The sequence below is a fragment of the Heteronotia binoei genome, chromosome 5, assembly GCF_032191835.1.
Source record: "Heteronotia binoei isolate CCM8104 ecotype False Entrance Well chromosome 5, APGP_CSIRO_Hbin_v1, whole genome shotgun sequence".
NCBI classification, from domain to species: Eukaryota; Metazoa; Chordata; class Lepidosauria; order Squamata; family Gekkonidae; genus Heteronotia; species Heteronotia binoei.
In genome coordinates, this window is record NC_083227.1 from 21,008,407 (window position 1) to 21,026,381 (window position 17,975).

The 17,975-nt window shown below is 48.3% G+C and overlaps 1 protein-coding gene across 2 annotated transcripts; it reads right to left on the bottom strand.

Annotated features, from left to right (window-relative positions):
- Positions 1 to 426: 426 nt before the first annotated feature.
- Positions 427 to 17,171, bottom strand: LOC132572173 (zinc finger protein 208-like). 2 transcript variants are annotated; one of them, XM_060238978.1, is made up of 3 exons: positions 17,047 to 17,171; positions 13,536 to 13,647; positions 427 to 5,126 (listed from the first exon to the last, which is right to left on the bottom strand). In XM_060238978.1, the coding sequence occupies exons 2-3, from the start codon at positions 13,576 to 13,578 to the stop codon at positions 985 to 987; spliced, it is 4,185 nt and encodes a 1,394-aa protein (XP_060094961.1). In that variant the 5' UTR covers positions 13,579 to 13,647; positions 17,047 to 17,171; the 3' UTR covers positions 427 to 984. The 2 variants fall into 2 exon arrangements, with proteins under 2 accessions (XP_060094961.1, XP_060094960.1); XM_060238977.1 differs by having other exon boundaries at positions 16,941 to 17,145.
- Between the last annotated feature and the right edge of the window lie 804 nt (positions 17,172 to 17,975).

Below are 17,975 nucleotides of genomic sequence, written 5' to 3' on the forward strand. Positions count from 1 at the left end.
CATCTATGAGACATATACTGAACCATGGTGGAATTCTAGCAGGAGCTCCTTTGCATATTAGGTCACACCCCCTGATGTAGCCAATCCTCCAAGAGCTTACAAGGCTCTTTTTTGTAAGCTCTTGGAGGATTGGCTACATCAGAGGGGTGTGGCCTAATATGCAAAGGAACTCCTGCTAGAATTTCACCCTTGTACTGAACCATAAACTGCTGTTGAAAGTGCTGTGGAGCTTACCAGATGAGTATTGTATGAGGTGTGAAACATTCTGAGCCAGGGCTAAGATTGCCACATTTTCAACTAGCTCTAAGCTCCTGCTTCGGGGGGGGGGGGGGTGCGGGGGAAGGATTTCATGTAAAGACATCAACAGTGGACAATTCCAGACAGGCCATACTGTAAGAGAAAAGGAAAAACCACAGCGAAAGGGGGGAAAGCAGAATTAAAAATCTTTATTTAGCTTTAAAAAGTTGGTCCACATCTCCATTCAATGCAGCACCCCTCCCATGTTCCAAACCGCAAGGTGCCAACCCTTCAGCGCAAACCTTAAGGTAAAAATGAGCATACATTTTAAAAAATATATTGGTCAACAACATGGAAAAATATTTCTCTTACAGGGCTGAGTAATGCATCACACTTTTGGGAAAATATCCTAAAAAAGACGAATCCCACGGATGTGAAAGAGGGCTGCTAGAGCAGGGAGATTCCCTAATGACAGAAGTTTTGAGTGTTCCTTCATGAAGTTTCACCCCCAACAAAAGAAGGCAGTTCTTTGTTCATTAATTTCAGGGCTGGGTAACTCATTGGGATACAGGTGGTAACTTCAGACGCTGACACTTCTCCCCGATACTAAGTATGTATAAGTTTTGCTGCAGAAAAAGCAATGACTTTTGACTGAACCTGTTTTTTTTCTCTTGAGTGGGTTTCTTTCTTCTATAAACACTGGTTAGTTACAGGTTATTTGTGCCTCATTTCGTATGTACACAGAATCTAGCTCTGGCATGGTGTTTCCATGTGTTTTTTAAGGCCCCCTTCCCACAAAAAGTTCTTCCCACACTTTGGGCACCTGTTTGGCTTCTTAGCCCTGTGGCATTCTTGGTGTACAAGATACTGGTTGTACCAATGGAAGGTTCTCCGGCATTTCAAGCAATGATCAGGTTTCTTTTGTTTATGCGCTTTCTTGTGCGGCACAGGTTCAACTGCTTGATGGAAGGATTTCTCATGCTGCAAACATGTATGTGGTTTTTCTTGAGTGTGGATTCCCTTGTGGGCAACAAGGTGTGATTTCTGACTGAAGTTTTCCCCACATTTCAAGCATTGGTATGGTTTCTCTCCTCTGTGAGATTTTCCATGACGATCTAGAACAAATTTACGACTAAAGGCTTTCCCGCACTCTGAGCATTTATATGGCTTCTCTCCAGTATGCAATCTTGTGTGTCGAACAAGATTGCCCTTAGATCTAAAAGTTTTCTTACACTCTGAGCATTCATAAGGCTTCTCTCCAGTGTGGATTCTGCTATGTTGATCAATATCAGATTTAAAGCAAAAGGCTTTCCCACACTCTGAGCATTTATATGGCTTCTCTCCAGTATGCAATCTTGTGTGTCGAACAAGATTGCCCTGAGATCTAAAAGTTTTCTTACACTCCGAGCATTTATGAGGCTTCTCTCCAGTGTGGATTCTTCTATGTTGATCAAGAACAGATTTACATGTAAAGGCTTGCCCACACTCTGAGCATTTATATGGCTTCTCTCCAGTATGCAATCTTGTGTGTCGAACAAGACTGTATTGAAATCTAAAAGTTTTCTTACACTCCAAGCATTTATGAGACTTCTCTCCAGTGTGGATTCTTCTGTGTTGATCAAGATACGATTTGGTATAAAAGCTTTCTCCACACTCCACACATTGATATGACTTCTTCTTGTGGTATAGCATGTGCATTGAAAGGTTTTGTTTTGTTTTAAACTTTTTCCCACAGTCTGAGCATGTATACGGCCTTTCTCCAGTATGAGATCTTTCATGTTGAACAAGCATCGACCTAAAAGCAAAGCTTTTCCCACAGTCTGCACATTGATGTGGCTTCTCTTTTTTGTGCAGTTTTTTGTGTTCTGAAAGGTCTGAATTAGAACTAAAACTTTCTCCACAGTTTGAGCATGTATACAACTTCTCTCCAGTATGAGATCTTTCATGTTGAACAAGCATCGACTTAAAAGCAAAGCTTTTCCCACAGTCTGCACATTGATGTGGCTTCTCTTTTTTGTGCAGTTTTTTGTGTTCTGAAAGGTCTGAATTAGAACTAAAACTTTCTCCACAGTTTGAGCATGTATACAGCTTCTCTCCAGTATGAGATCTTTCATGTCGAACAAGCTTTGATCTAAATACAAAGCTTTTCCCACACTCTGCACATTGATGGTTTCTCTGTCCTTCATGCAATTTTTTGTGTACTGAAAGGCGTGACTCAGAACTAAAACTTTTCCCACAGCTTGAGCATATGTATGGCTTTTCTGCTTTGTGGGTTTGTCGATGTCTTGAAAGGGAAGAACTGGAACCTAAACTTCTCCCACACTGCGGGCATATATAAGTTTTCTTTTTGCTTTGGACTGACTTCCCCTGTAAAAGATCAGAACTCTGCATCAAATTTTCATCACACCTTCTCTCCACTACTTCTCTCCCACCAGAGGATGCTTCACTTAAACGTTGGTCCTCTAAGGGAGAATCTCTCCTCTTTGGATAGATTTGTTCACAGCTTTGCAGTCCAAAGTGAGTTCTACAACCTTCTTGTATCTCAGATGACTGGGAAGTCTCCTCTCTGTCGCTACCTGTGCAATTGCTATTCTCAGGTATCCTTAAGTGGAGATTCTCTTTCTGGCTCACTTGTTGAACATCTGTTTGGGAAAAGGTTCCGTGGCTTTTTTTCATGTGCATTTTAAGGCTGCCTTTCCAGAAAAAGTTCTTCCCACACTTTGAGCACCTATTTGGCTTCTTATTCCTGTGGAATTTTTGGTGTGCAAGATACTGGTAGCGCAAACGGAAGGTTCTTCGGCATTTCAAGCAATGATCTAATTTCTTCCGGGTATGCGCTTTCTTGTGAAGCCGAAGTTCAAATGCTTGATGAAAGGATTTTGCACACTGAAAGCATGTGTGTGGTCGGTCTCGAGTGTGGATTCCCTTGTGGACAATAAGGTGTGATTTCTGACTGAACCTTTCCCCACATTTAGAGCACTGATATGGTTTCTGTCTTGTATGAGATTTTGCATGATAATTGAGACTTGATGGTAAACGATAGCTTTTCCCACACTCTAAGCATTTATAAGGCTTCTCTCCTGTGTGCAGTCTTCTATGTTGAACAAGAGAACATTTAAACATAAAGCTTTCCCCACACTCTACGCATTGATGTGGCTTCTCTCCTTTATGCAATTTTCTGTGTTTTGAAAGGTTTGAACTACTACTAAAACATTTCCCACAGTCTGAGCATTTATGCGGCTTCTCTCCAGTATGAGATCTTTTATGGTCAACAAGCTTTGATTTAGAAAGGAAGCTTTTCTCACACACCAAGCACTTGTACATCTTCTCTCCTGTGTGGGTTTTTTTGTGTGCTGAAAGGTTTGAATTAGTACCAAAACTTTTCCCACAGTCTGAGCATTTATACAACTTTTCTCCAGTATGTGATTTTTCATGTTGATCTAGAGTTGATCTATAAGCAAAGCTCTTCCCACACACCAGGCACTTGTATGGGTTCTCTCCTGTGTGGGATTTTTTGTGCACTGAAAGGCTTGAATTAGAACAAAAACTTTTCCCACAGTCTGAACATTTATATGGTTTCTCTCCTGTATGGGATCTTCTATGTTGGAGAAGTCCAGCTTTAAACCGATAGGTTTTGCCACACTCTGAGCATTTATAGGGCTTTTCTCCTGTGTGAACTCTTTGATGTTCAACAAGATTCCATTTGAACTTAAAGCTTTTCCCACACTCTGTGCACTGATGCGGATTCTCTCTTATGTGGGATGATTTGCATACGGAAAGATTCAGAATAGTACTAGAACTTTGTCCACGTTCTGAGCTATTATATGGCTTCTCTCCAGTATGAGATTTTTCATGTTGAGCCAGCCCTGATCTAAAAGCAAAGCTTTTCCCACATACCAGGCACTTATATGGCTTCTCTCCAGTGTGGGATCGTTTGTGTTCTGAAAGTTGCGAACTATTAATAAAACTTTTCCCACACATGGAGCATTGATATGGCTTCTCTCCTGTGTGAATTCTTTGGTGTAATGTAAAGGAGTAGCGTTTGCTAAAACTTTTCAGACACTGTGAGCATTTGTATGGTTTCTCTCCTGTGTGGGATCGTTCATGCTCTGAAAGTCTGGTTCTATTCATAAAACTTTTCCCACATACTGAGCATCTATAGGGACACTTTTCTGAATGGGATTTGATATGTGCAAAGCAGTAAGCTTTTAAAGCAAATCTTTTCCCACAATCTAAGCATTGATATGGTTTCTGTCCTGTGTGAGATTGTTTGTGTACTGAAAGGTCAGAATTGGAAGTAAAACATTTCCCACACTCTGAGCATTTATATGTCTTATTTCCTGTGTGGGATTGTTGGTGTTTTGAAAGGCTCAACTTAGTATGAAAACTTTCCCCACACTCTGAACACTTGTGTATCTTCTGTCTTGCATGGATCTGTTTATGCCTTGCAAGGTTTGAACTATTACTTAAACTTTTCCCGCAGCGTGAGCAGATGTAAGTTTTCTTCTTTTTCTGGATTGGAAGACTCTTGAGAAGATCAGAACGTTCCCTGTGCCTCGTTTCTTCCCCCTGAGAAGTTGCTTCACTTAAGACTTGATCAGCTAAGAGAGCATCTTTTCTCACTGGATTGAGCTTTATAGCAGTTTCTCGTTCCTGTTGAAATCCACAGACTTCTCTTCCACGGGAGGTTGCTTCACTTAAGACTTGATCAGCTAAGAGAGCATCTTTTCTCAATGGATTGAGCGTTATAACAGTTTCTCGTACTTCTTGTCTTCCACAGGCTTCCTCATTCCCAAGTTGCTGGGAACTCATCCCTTTTGATTCACCAAGATTGTGTTGTTCAGGTCCTTCCAGTGGAAGATTCTCCTGCTCCCTCACTTGTTGAACATCTGCTTCACAAAACAAGAGAGAGAATTGTCACTTTGAATCAAACAAATTCTACTTCAAATTAAGCAGACTCATGTTGGATTTTACCATGTATCAATTTTGGGTGCTTAATTTCTAGGTCTGACAGATGGCTAGTTTTGATAGAAGATGATCAGAGCACAAGCCCGTCTAACATAGTATCCTATTTCCATCAGTGGCCCTCCAGAGGTTTCTGGGAATCTTATCTTTAATAAATAAAAGCCCAACCGTGGTGGCAAATCCGAGGATTTTCATTGGTTGGATGTGGACTATGCAGGATTGGCTTGCAATCTGTCTCTAGTTTGTCATTGGCTGATTCTGATTTCCTCTACCCACCACCTGAGCTCATAGGATACAATGCAGTCCATTCTTTCCTATGGGCCCATAAGATGCAATGGAGCCCACTTTGTTCTATGGCTCCATGAAATGGAATGGACTTCCTTTTGCTTTCCCACCACCTTCAGGTGGGAGGAAGCAAAAAGGAGGCTTGCAATGGCTCCTGGCCTCTTACAGCCACCAGTGGAGCAGGTCCACCTGTTAGCTGCTTGCTTTAAGAGGTGGAGAGCCATTGAAAGCCTCCCTTCCAATGGGAGAGGGTGAAAGGGAGGCTTCTAATGGCTGTCTACCTTTCTGCCTGCCTGCCTGTCTTCCTGTCTTTTTCTGTCTCCTTGTCTTCCCTCCTTCCATTTTCCTTTCTTTCACTCCTTTCTCCCCAGCTTTTCCGTAACTCTCCCTTCCTTACTTTCCCCCATTCTTTCTCCGCATCTCTTTCTTTGTCTTTTTCTTTCATTCTATCTTTTCTTCTCATTTTTCTTTCTCTCACTCCTTTCTCCCTCTTTTTTACCTCCCCCTTCTGTTCTTTCTGTCATTCTTTTTCTGTATATCTGTCTTCTATTTCATCCTGTCTGTCTACCTTCCTTCCTTTCATTTTTCTTTCTCACACTCCTTTCTCCACATCTTTTTCCTACTATTCTATCTCTCATTCTTTTTCTGTCTTTTTCTTTCATTCTGTCTATTTTTCTTTCTTCCTGCCACCTATATATTCATCACCTCACCTTCAATATTTTTCCAGGGTCCATTGTGTTTCTTCCTACAACAGGCTTTCCTGCTAGTACAAAGAATAATCCCTTTCCTCTTGTCTGTTTCAGGATCTAGTATTTAGAAACACACTGCCTCTTAAAAAGGAGGTTTCATTTTGCAATTGCAACTAACTGCCACGATTGGACAAGCCCTCTATGAAATTGTCTAATTTTTCTTTAAAGCCAATCAAATCTATTGGCCCTGCCCACGGATTGGGGTTGCTACAAACACATTAAATTGTTGATGTATTTGGAGGGCGGAATAGCTGCATTACGCACCATCTGCCTGGGACTAAAATGAAGGAGGGTTCAACAGGCTCTTGGCAAGTTACAACCTATTTTCCTCATGGCCGCAAACAAGTTAGTAGGTGGATCATCAAGTATGTAACTCTGACTTATCTTCACATGTGATTCTTAACACTGGCACTATAGTCTAAATCAAAAAGTCCTTAGCATGGCTTATCACAACAAAAATCACAAAAATCAGCATGTAGTACCGCAACAAAAATCAGCATCGGGGAATCAAAATCATAAAAAAATGGGGAATTCAAAATCCCCTGAAACTGAGGGTCCAGATAACATCAACAAACAAAGCAAATTCTAGGGTGAAGGAATCCCTTTGGAAGATGACATGAATGCTCAAGTCCTGTTTCCAGTCACCTGCAGGGACTGTGTCATGTTTGTCTTCCTCCCTTAGGACAAGATGGACTTCCTTTGTCAAAAGTATAAGCTGATAGGGCTCTTAGAAGAGAAGATTCGGAGCCTGGAGGAAAGGACTGCTGTCCTTCATGAGGTCAAGAAAGGGGAGGATTTCCTTAACAGAAGCCAGAAGGGATCTGCATAGAGATGAGGAGACCAGTCAAAAGGAAAATAGGGTGGTTGACTTCCTTAAGTCTGGTGTAGTGGTTAAGTGCGCGGACTCTTATCTGGGAGAACCGGGTCTGATTCCCCACTCCTCCACCTGCTGGAATGGCCTTGGGTCAGCCATAGCTATCTCAGAGCTGTCCTTGAAAGGGCAGCTTCTGGTAAAACTCTCTCAGCCCCACCCACCTCACAGAGTTTTTGGTGTGGGAGAAGAAGATATAGCAGATTGTGAGCTGCTCTGAAACTCTGATTCAGGGTGGAGAGCGGAATCTAAATCCAACGTCTTCTAATGAGCCTCCTCTGAGCGCTACAGCACAAGTCTGAAGGTGTCAAGCAAGACAGTACTCAGTACCATTGAAGCTCTGGAATCACTCCAGGCCCTTGTTTTTGGCCACTGTGTGACACAGAGTGTTGGACTGGTTGGGCCATTAACCTGATCCAACATGGCTTCTCTTATGTTCTTATGTCCTTGTGGTGGCAACAGAGATGGAAACACTGGCAGAAGAAGAATGACAAGGACATGAAAGACAGAGTGAGGGGGGGAACTTGAGACCCTGGAGAGCTGCTGCCAGTCTGAGTAGACAGTATTGACTTTGATGGACAGAGGTCTGATTCAGCATAAGGCAGCTTCATATGTTCATATATAAAAGAGGCGATCAGCCCACTACTGGATGAAAACAGAGAAACTCAAACAGAGGACAGAGAAGAACGCAGGAAAGCTCAGTGCCTATTTGGCCCCAGTTTTTTTTTCCCTGAAGAAGAGAACAGACCCATTTAGAGATGGTAGTAGGCAAGGCCTGGCATCTAGGGTGGCCAGACCGTCCCGGTCTCCCGGGACATTCCCGGATCTGGCCACCCAATCCCGGATCCCGGGCTGCCTATACCGGGACCATTAAAGGTCCCGGTTTAGGCAGCCCAGGAGCCGGTGGGCCGCGGGCGCGGGCGGGGAAGGCGGGGAGTGAGGGAGGGAGCGTCCCTGCGCCTGCGCAGGGCCCCTGCGCACGCGCAGGGATGCTCCCACCCTCACTCCCCGCCTTCCCCGCCCGCGCGCGGGGCCCGGCGGCAGTGGTGGAGGCCTCTCCGTGGCCTCCGCTGGTCGCTGGAAGCCCTCCAGAGACTCTGGAGGGCCTCCAGCGACCAGCGGAGGCCGCGGAGAGGCCGCGGGGCACCCGGCGCTGGTCCCGGAAGGCCTTCCAGAGCCTCTGGAAGGCCTTCGGGGACCAGCGCCGGCCAGCGAAGGCTTCCCCGCGGCCTCCGCTGGTCCCTGGAGGCCCTCCAGAGTCTCTGGAGGGCCTCCAGGGACCAGCGGAGGCCGCGGGGAAGCTGCGGGGCACCCGGCGCTGGTCCCGGAAGGCCTTCCAGAGCCTCTGGAAGGCCTTCCGGGACCAGCGCCGGCCAGCGAAGGCTTCCCCGCGGCCTCCGCTGGTCCCTGGAGGCCCTCCAGAGTCTCTGGAGGGCCTCCAGGGACCAGCGGAGGCCGCGGGGAAGCCGCGGGGCACCCGGCGCTGGTCCCGGAAGGCCTTCCAGAGGCTCTGGAAGGCCTTCGGGGACCAGCGCCGGCCAGCGAAGGCTTCCCCGCGGCCTCCGCTGGTCCCTGGAGGCCCTCCAGAGTCTCTGGAGGGCCTCCAGGGACCAGCGGAGGCCGCGGGGAAGCCGCGGGGCACCCGGCGCTGGTCCCGGAAGGCCTTCCAGAGCCTCTGGAAGGCCTTCCGGGACCAGCGCCGGCCAGCGAAGGCTTCCCCGCGGCCTCCGCTGGTCCCTGGAGGCCCTCCAGAGTCTCTGGAGGGCCTCCAGGGACCAGCGGAGGCCGCGGGGAAGCCACGGGGCACCCGGCGCTGGTCCCGGAAGGCCTTCCAGAGCCTCTGGAAGGCCTTCCGGGACCAGCGCCGGCCAGCGAAGGCTTCCCCGCGGCCTCCGCTGGTCCCTGGAGGCCCTCCAGAGTCTCTGGAGGGCCTCCAGGGACCAGCGGAGGCCGCGGGGAAGCCGCGGGGCACCCGGCGCTGGTCCCGGAAGGCCTTCCAGAGCCTCTGGAAGGCCTTCGGGGACCAGCGCCGGCCAGCGAAGGCTTCCCCGCGGCCTCCGCTGGTCCCTGGAGGCCCTCCAGAGTCTCTGGAGGGCCTCCAGGGACCAGCGGAGGCCGCGGGGAAGCCGCGGAGCAGCCGGCGCTGGTCCCTGGAGGCCTCCAGAGGCCAGCCCCGGCAGCTCCCTCCCTCCCTCGCCGCGAGGCCGCCGCCGGAGGACTCCCCGCCGCCGCCGCCGCTGGATCCGCCGCCCTGGATTAAGGTAAGGGGGCCGAAAGCGGGGGGGGGGCGGGGGGCGGCCTTCCTTTCTTCCCTCCCTCCTCCCTTCCTTCCTTCCTTTCTTCCTTCCTTCCTTCCTTCCTTCCTTCCCTCACTCCCTTCCCTTCCTTCCTTCCTTCCTTCCCTCCCTCCCTCCCTCCCTCCTCCCTTTCTTCCTTTCTTCCTTCCTTCCCTCACTCCCTTCCCTTCCTTCCTTCCCTCCTCCCTCCCTTCCTTTCTTCCTTCCTTCCTTCCCTCCCTCCCTTGCCTTCCTTCCTTCCCTCCCTCCCTCCTCCCTTCCTTTCTTCCTTCCTTCCTTCCCTCCCTCCCCCCTTCCTTCCTTCCTTCCTTCCTTCCCTCCCTCCCCCTTCCTTCCCTCCCTCCCTCCCCCTTCCTTCCTTCCCTCCTTCCTTCCCTCCTTCCTTCCTTCCTTCCTTCCTTCCTTCCTTCCTTCCTTCCTTCCTTCCTTCCTTCCTTCCTTCCTTCCTTCCCTCCCTTCCTTCCTTCCTCCCTCCCTTCCCTCCCTTCCTTCCTTCCCTCCCTCCCTTCTTCCTTTCTTCCCTTCTTCCCTTCCTCCCTTTCTCCCTTCCTTCCTTCCTTCCCTCCCTCCCTCCTTATGTTGTTATGTGATGCAGAGTGTTGGACTGGATGGGCCACTGGCCTGATCCAACAGGGCTTCTCTTATGTTCTTATGTGACGCAGAGTGTTGGACTGGATGGGCCACTGGCCTGATCCAACAGGGCTTCTCTTATGTTCTTATGTGATGCAGAGTGTTGGACTGGATGGGCCACTGGCCTGATCCAACAGGGCTTCTCTTATGTTCTTATGTGACGCAGAGTGTTGGACTGGAGGGGCCACTGGCCTGATCCAACAGGGCTTCTCTTATGTTCTTATGTGACGCAGAGTGTTGGACTGGATGGGCCACTGGCCTGATCCAACAGGGCTTCTCTTATGTTGTTATGTGACGCAGAGTGTTGGAATGGATGGGCCACTGGCCTGATCCAACAGGGCTTCTCTTATGTTGTTATGTGACGCAGAGTGTTGGACTGGATGGGCCACTGGCCTGATCCAACAGGGCTTCTCTTATGTTGTTATGTGATGCAGAGTGTTGGACTGGATGGGCCACTGGCCTGATCCAACAGGGCTTCTCTTATGTTGTTATGTGATGCAGAGTGTTGGACTGGATGGGCCACTGGCCTGATCCAACAGGGCTTCTCTTATGTTATTATGTGACGCAGAGTGTTGGACTGGAGGGGCCACTGGCCTGATCCAACAGGGCTTCTCTTATGTGACAATACTGACTTTGGTGGACCCAAGCACTGATTCAGTGTAAGGGAGCTTTGTGTTTGTGTCTTCTAGTGCAATTTTGTTCTCAGATCCTGTATTTACTTCATCAGTATATGGGATAAGGCACTTTCTCAACTGTGCTGCATAATGCAGCCTATTTATTTTGTCCTGTTGGCTCTGTTGGCTCTATCTGCGCCACCTTCATCACTTTCGGGGTGTGGATCCCCCAGTGGAGTGGTCTCCCGACTCCCTCCGCCGGCTGTTTCTGATAGCCCTGCACCCCCTCTTTCATTTGATATGTGTCCCGTGCGGGTGCCACCCTCCCGCCGGGAGATGCCGCAAAATGAGCCCCCTTGAGGCTTATGGCGGCAGGGCTCGGGGGAAGCGAGCTAGACTGCTGTTCTTTTGAGGGGTTATAGAGTGTTTCGAGCCCGTCCCTGTGGCATCGGTCCCATCATTGTGGGGCCCAGGGGGCCGGCGCAGCGGCACGCTGAAGCAGCCTGTCGGTCACTTCCAGGTTCCTGTCCTGCATCTTGACCGGTGTTATTAGTGACAGGCTGCTTCGGCGTGCCGCTGCGCCGGCCCCCTTGGTCCCACAACGATGGGACCGATGCCACAGGGACGGGCTCGAAACACTCTATAACCCCTCAAAAGAACAGCAGTCTAGCTCGCTTCCCCCGAGCCCTGCCGCCATAAGCCTCAAGGGGGCTCATTTTGCGGCATCTCCCGGCGGGAGGGTGGCACCCGCACGGGACACATATCAAATGAAAGAGGGGGCGCAGGGCTATCAGAAACAGTCAGCGGAGGGAGTCGGGAGACCACCCCACTGGGGGATCCACACCCCGAAAGTGATGAAGGTGGCGCAGATAGAGCCAACAGAGCCAACAGGACAAAATAAATAGGCTGCATTATGCAGCACAGTTGAGAAAGTGCCTTATCCCATATACTGATGAAGTATATACAGGATTTGAGAACAAAATTGTTTCCGGCGGTGATATTTGGGGGATTTTTGGGGACGTCACAGGAAGTGCTGTGAAGTCACTTCCTGTTTCCGGCAGGTGACGCGGGGGAAATGATGTCACAGGAAGTGATGCCACTTCCTGTTTCCGGTGGTGGCATGACATCACCGGAAGTGACGTCACCGGAAGTGACGTCACTTCCTGTTTCCGGAGGCGCGCGCGCTTCGCGCGCGCGCACCCCCCCCTCCCCCTCCCAGTGTCCCTGGCTGGCCTTCAGACATTATGGTCACCCTACTGGCATCTGGGTTGCTGGTTGACACAGATATAGAGGCCGTCGAGAGGCACCTGACTGCGCTAGCTGGGTTGCTGGTTATTAGGGGGAAAAATACAGTGGAAAAAATAATGTAGCAGTGGAATCAGCTGCCTAGGAAGGCAGCGAGCTCCCTCTCACCAGCAGACTTCAAGCAGCAGCCAAGTGAACACTGGTCATGGATACTTCTAGGCAGGGCTTTTTTTGTAGCAGGAGCTCCTTTGCATATTAGGCCACACACCCCTGATGTAGTCAATCCTCCAAGAGTTTACAGGGCTCTTAGTACAGGGCCTACTGTAAGCTCCAGGAGGATTGGCTACATCAGGGGTGTGTGGCCTAATATGCAAAGGAGGTCCTGCTAGAATTCCTTACAGGGCTCTTAGTACAGGGCCTACTGTAAGCTCCAGGAGGATTGGTTACATCAGGGGTATGTGGCCTAATATGCAAAGGAATTCCTGCTACAAAAAAAAAGCCCTGCTTCTAGGGTGGTCCTGCATTAAGCAGGGAGCTGAACCAGATGTCCTGTATGACCCCTCACAACATTATGATTCTATGAGATTGCTGACCAAAATAATTTGAATTCTTACAAGATCAAAGTGAGCGCTGCAGAAGTAAGCTCAGTGGGGTAACCCAGACTCTGGAATGTTGACCTAGGCAACCCGGTATGACTGCAGGTTTGGTGGACAGCAGCCCTAATGAGGGCAGAGACAGCATAGGATGGTTAGTGAGCGGGGCAGATAGCAAAAGAACTCCTGCTTCCAGCCCCTGGCTGCTGCCCAGAAGTGAAATTGTTACCACACCTCTCCACAGTGCTCCACCAGTCCCTCAAATCTGTATGATAAAACCAAGAGATTGAAGGAATCATACATAGCGTTGTGGTAATGCAATATTAGCCCTGGCCCTTGTGGGTTCCTAGGAGTTGTGAGCAACTCAGCTGGCAACCATATCAGAGAGGAGATCCGGGAGCCGATGGGCAAATGAGACTTCCCTTCTCCATAAGTCTTGCCAGTTACTACCTTCTTTAGCAGTTGTAGTGTATCGCAAGGCCGCCATAACGTAATAACGCAATAACGAAATGGCGGCACTGCGCTACTAACGGCCAGGTGCGGTAATGACAGGGGCTGTCCCTTATCGGCACTACAGAGCGCGCGAATGCTCCACCAATCACCTACTAGGGCGGGAAGCCCAAACAGCCTGGATAGGGCTGGCCAGACCGAGAGGTTGTCCCGGGTGTTGTATATATAAGCGGGACCCGGCCCGTGTGTCGCCAGTTCTTTACCTTATAATGTACCTGCAATAAAGCATGTTGCCCTATTCTCATCTCCCGTCGTAGTACATTATAGCAGTATTATCAGACAGGATTCTTTTTTTTTTTTTCTGAGTCCTTTCCCTAACCATTTCTAACTTTTTCTGCCACAAAATAGCAGAAAGAATTGTTTAATTCCTGGTAGCAGCCACTCATTGCATTGTTGATTTATTGAAAACATTTTACACCATACTTCCACCCAGTCCAGAGTTGGGTTGTAAACATTAGAACAAAACATTAACACATATGAGATATTTAAAATGCGTGCACACACAACTGAATATTTAATTCAAGTACATGAATGCTTACCCAACCATATGGCTTCTTCGTCACTCTCTTGCTGAGCTTCCATATTCAGGATGCATTCAGTTTTGCTGAGTGGGAGGGCATGAACAGGTGCCTTCTCCAACTGTCAAAGCACCTGAAAGAGATGTGTTTTACACTGAGACCCTTTGCAGGGGTGTCAAATGTGGCCTGGGGGCTGAATCAGGCCCCCAAGCAACTGGCTGTCATCTGCTTCCTTCTCCCTCTCTCTTGCTTGCTTCTGCATCACAGATTGCTTTGCCAGGCTTGTTCAATCACACAGCAGCTACAGAGCAAAACCTCTATTTTCTCCATTGGCTGAGGCTCCTCCCTTGAGGAGGAAGGGGGGAAGGCAGAGTTTGCTTTGCCAGGCTCTCTCAGTCACACATTAGAGCTACTGAGCCAAGCCTCTCTTCCTATTGGTTGAGGCGCTTCCCCCTCCTGGTCTCCAGGGGAAGGAAGGAAAGAGCCAGAGCTTCCTTTGCCCAGTTCCCTGGATCCCATGGGAGAAATACAAAGAAAGCACCTTTAAGACTAACGAGTGCTAATGTTTTAATCATGTTTTTAAATTTTAATATATATATATAATTGTATTTGCCTGTGTCCTTTATAAAGTTTATATCTCCCCTACCTAATCTTAAATAGGTACACACATGGCTCAGCCTGAAATGGCCTGACCCAACAAGGTCTCATTTATGTCAGATCTCATGAGTTTGACACCCCTGATTTAGAGGGCTGGGGAAGAGGTTTATTTTATAGAGTCTGCTATTGTATACTGCATCCCACCAGACTCCAACTCAATATCTTGTTCTACTGCAATGTCCAAAGAAGAAAGAAGAACTGGGAGATGACTTTAGAGAAGACCAAGCCCACTAAGGTTACAAACCCTTAAATAAATTGGGAATTTCCTGGAGATTTCAGGATGAACCCTAGAAAGAGTGAGATTTGTGGAAGGGAAGGACTTCAGTGGGTTTTTAATGCTATAGAGCACACCTGTTATGTATGTGGACTCAAGGGAAGACTTTGGGTGTTCCTGCCTGGCTCATTGGAGCCATACGGACTGAGCTTGGGGACTTGGGAACAATGGGCTGCAAGATCCAAATCTTTGCAGCCCTGGACCAATCACAATCCCCCACCGGTTTGAATGACCCAATAACGTGCTTGTGCGGGAACCCGGAGATGTATATAAGTTTGGCCTCGTTGGTCCAGTTTTCAGTCTTGTAGTGGAGCCATCCACTATGCTACTCTTAATAAAGAGCTTGTATCACTGATCCTGAGACTCATCAATGTGTAGAACCTACTATATAATAACACCCTTCAAAGCAGCCATTTTCTTTGTGGGGAGCTGATCCCCTGTTGTCTGGAGATCAGCTGTGATTCTAGTAGGTCTCCAGGCCTCACCTGGAGGTTGGCAGCCCTATGGCCTATTTTTCTTCTCTCATAGCAATGGGCTAATCTCAGCATCTTATCTTGGCCTCTGGCAGTTACAGAGGTGAAAATGTCTGCTTGCTTTAAAGAAAAAGAACTCTATCTTACTTCCCTGAATGTGTCTATCAACAGTTAATAACTTAATAACTAAATGAAGCCTCCCTCTTCAGAGGCAGTTTACCTCTACAGGCCAGATGTTGGAACAACAGCAAAGGATTATTGCTTTCTTGTGGAGGTTTCTTGGAAACCTCTGAATTAGGTTTGCCAACAACCTGGAGGGTTAAAAAAAAAATCTCCTGTAACTTTAATAGAGGCTCAATGACAGGTTGATTACCAGGTGTGGTGATTTACCTCCATGCTGTGAAAAGCTTCAGGTGTCCATTTCCAAACATTAAAAGACTCTATTAAAGGCAGGCAATTTTTTTCCCTCCAAGTCATTAGCGGTATTAACTCCACACAGCAAAGATATAATCCTAAACAACACATTCACCAGAATCCTACTCCGGTGTATTCAGTGGAGTTTACAGAAAAGAATTTCAAGGGTTACTCTGAATTATCTAGAAGGAAAGGGGACTCCTAAGTACAGAAGTCCCCAACATGGTGTCCATGGGCACCTTTCCTGGTGGTAGGGGTGCCAACCTCCAGGTAGCACCTGGAGATCTCCCACTATTACAATTCATCTTCTGAAAGTCAAAAGAGGAGGAAATGGAAGGTGGGCTTAGGGTTGCCAGGTCTATGTTGGAAAATATCTGGAGACTTTTGGGGGTGGATCCAGGAAAGCGTGGGGTTTGGGAAGAGGAGGGGCCTCAGCATGGTACAATTCCATTGAGTCCACCCTTCAAAGCAGCCATTTTCTCCAGGCATACTACTGACCTCTGCCAGATGGAGAACAATTGAAGCAGGAGATCTCCAGGTCCCACCCGGAGACTGGTAACTCTAGTAGGTGGGCTCTATGGCATTATACCCCACTGAGATCCTTCCCCTCCCCTGGCTCCATCCCCCAAATCTCCAGGTATTTCCCAACCCTGAACTGGCACCCCTACTTGGTGGCTACCAACTAGGGTTGCCAATTCCCAGGTGGGGCAGGGGATCCCCTGGATTGGAGGTTCTTGTCCTGCTTCAGGGTCAACAGAAAGTGGGAAAGGGGAGCGAAATGTCTGCTGGGCACTGCATTATTTTCTATGGAGACCGATTCCCATAGGGTATAATGGAGAATTGATCTGTAGGTATCTGGGGCTCTGGGTTGGCTGTTTTTTGAAGTAGAGCCACCACATTTTTCAGCATAGTATTCAGTGCCTCTCCTCAAAACACCTGCCAAGTTTCAACTAAATTATATCAGCTCAGCATCTACCTTAAACTGCTTTTTGAATTATAATTGTTATAATAAAACCTTACTCCTATCATACTTTTTTAAATTGGGGAGGGACGGTGGCTCAGTGGTAGAGCATCTGCTTGGGAAGAACAAGGTCCCAGGTTCAATCCCCGGCATTTCCAAAAAAAGGGTCCAGGCAAAGAGGTGTGAAAAACCTCAGCTTGAGACCCTGGAGAGCCGCTGCCAGTCTGAGAAGACAACACTGACTTTGATGGACCGAGGCTCTGATTCAGTATAAGGCAGCTTCATATGTTCATAAATTACTTTCTCCTTATGTGGCCACTCAGTGGAAGGATGAAGATTTCCATCTGTCTGCTTTATATGTTTTGGTTATTTTCCTATTGGGAAAAATATTAGAAAGTTTGTCAAGTCTTATAGTTCAGCAAAATCCTCAGAGGGGGTTTGAGCAATGGGGTCCAGAAGCAAGGGGTTTTTTTTTGGGGGGGGGGGGGTAAGAAAGAAAGAGTACAATAAAGTTTAGAGGTTCCAGAGCTCCACTCCTGTGAGCTCCTACCCAAAATGTGGCCTGGTTCTGGGCCCTACCATTGCCCCATATGGGAGAAACCAGAACTGTGAACACCCAGACGTGGTAGGAAACAAGCTGAACTGACCTGGGATTTGGGGAGTTTTCTTTGCATCCGTCTCTCTTCCCCTCAGGTATGGATCTTCTGTATTTATCTCCCCACCATCCCTAGCAAACTGTCTCCTTGCACATACCTGCTTCTACAGAATTCTTTTATTATATTACTCCTAAGGAACAGACGAAGCCAGTAAAAGGACAGCAAAGAAGATATCCCTGAGTAGAAGAAAACAGGTGGACTAAGAAGGTCACTCCCATTTATGGGCTGCTGAAAGGGCTCTATGCATTTAACCCTTTCCACCCTGTCCCAGGGAAAATGGCAGAAGAAGAACAATTGTGTCTGAGCAGGAGCCCACCCGCGCCGGAAAGGACTTTTTTCTTCCCAATGAGAGGCAGAACTTCAGCACATGCAGCCTTTTCCTTTACTGCCTCTCTCTGGGAGGAAATGTTGCCTGAGTGAGCTGGAGCACTTTCTGACCTGCACAAAAATGTATTGTGTAGTTTGAGCTTGAAGCATTCTAAGAAGTCATCGGAGAATAGGACAAACAAAAGGAACTACTTCACCCAACGGCCAATTCAGTTGTGGGATTCACCATGAGCGCAAGTGGCTTTAAAAGGGGGATTCTGCAGACTCATAGAAGAGAGGTCCACCAACAGCTCTAGCCATCATGACCTCTGCAACTGAAGACAGTAGGGCTGCCAGGTCTGTGTTGGAAAATAATTGGAGACTTTGGGGGTGGATTCAGAGAAGGGTGGAGTGTGGGGAGGGGAGGGGCCTCAGCATGGCACAATGCCTTAGTGTCCACCCTTCAAAGCAGCCATTTTCTCCAGGGGAGCTGATCTCTGCCAGCTGGAGATCAGTTGTAAAAGCAGGAGATCTCCAGGCCCCACTTGGAGGCTGGCAACCCTAAGAGACAGTGGCTTGGATTATATGAAAGAGTTCTTGAAGTGAGTAACTCAGCATGCTTGAACATTTTGGGGTGCTACATCACTCACTTCATGTGTGTGGAAAATGGTTGCCAACTTGGGTTGCCTAGCATCCCCGTGGGACCTGAAGTATCCCTGG

Bases quoted from the DNA above. Each gene is read 5' to 3' on its own strand.
- LOC132572173 (XM_060238978.1), bottom strand. From the start codon at position 13,578: ATGGAAGCTCAGCAAGAGAGTGACGAAGAAGCCATATGGTTGG. The intron at 5,127-13,535 runs GTAAGCATTCAT...TTTGTGAAGCAG, and splicing joins CGAAGAAGCCATATGGTTGG to ATGTTCAACAAGTGAGGGAG.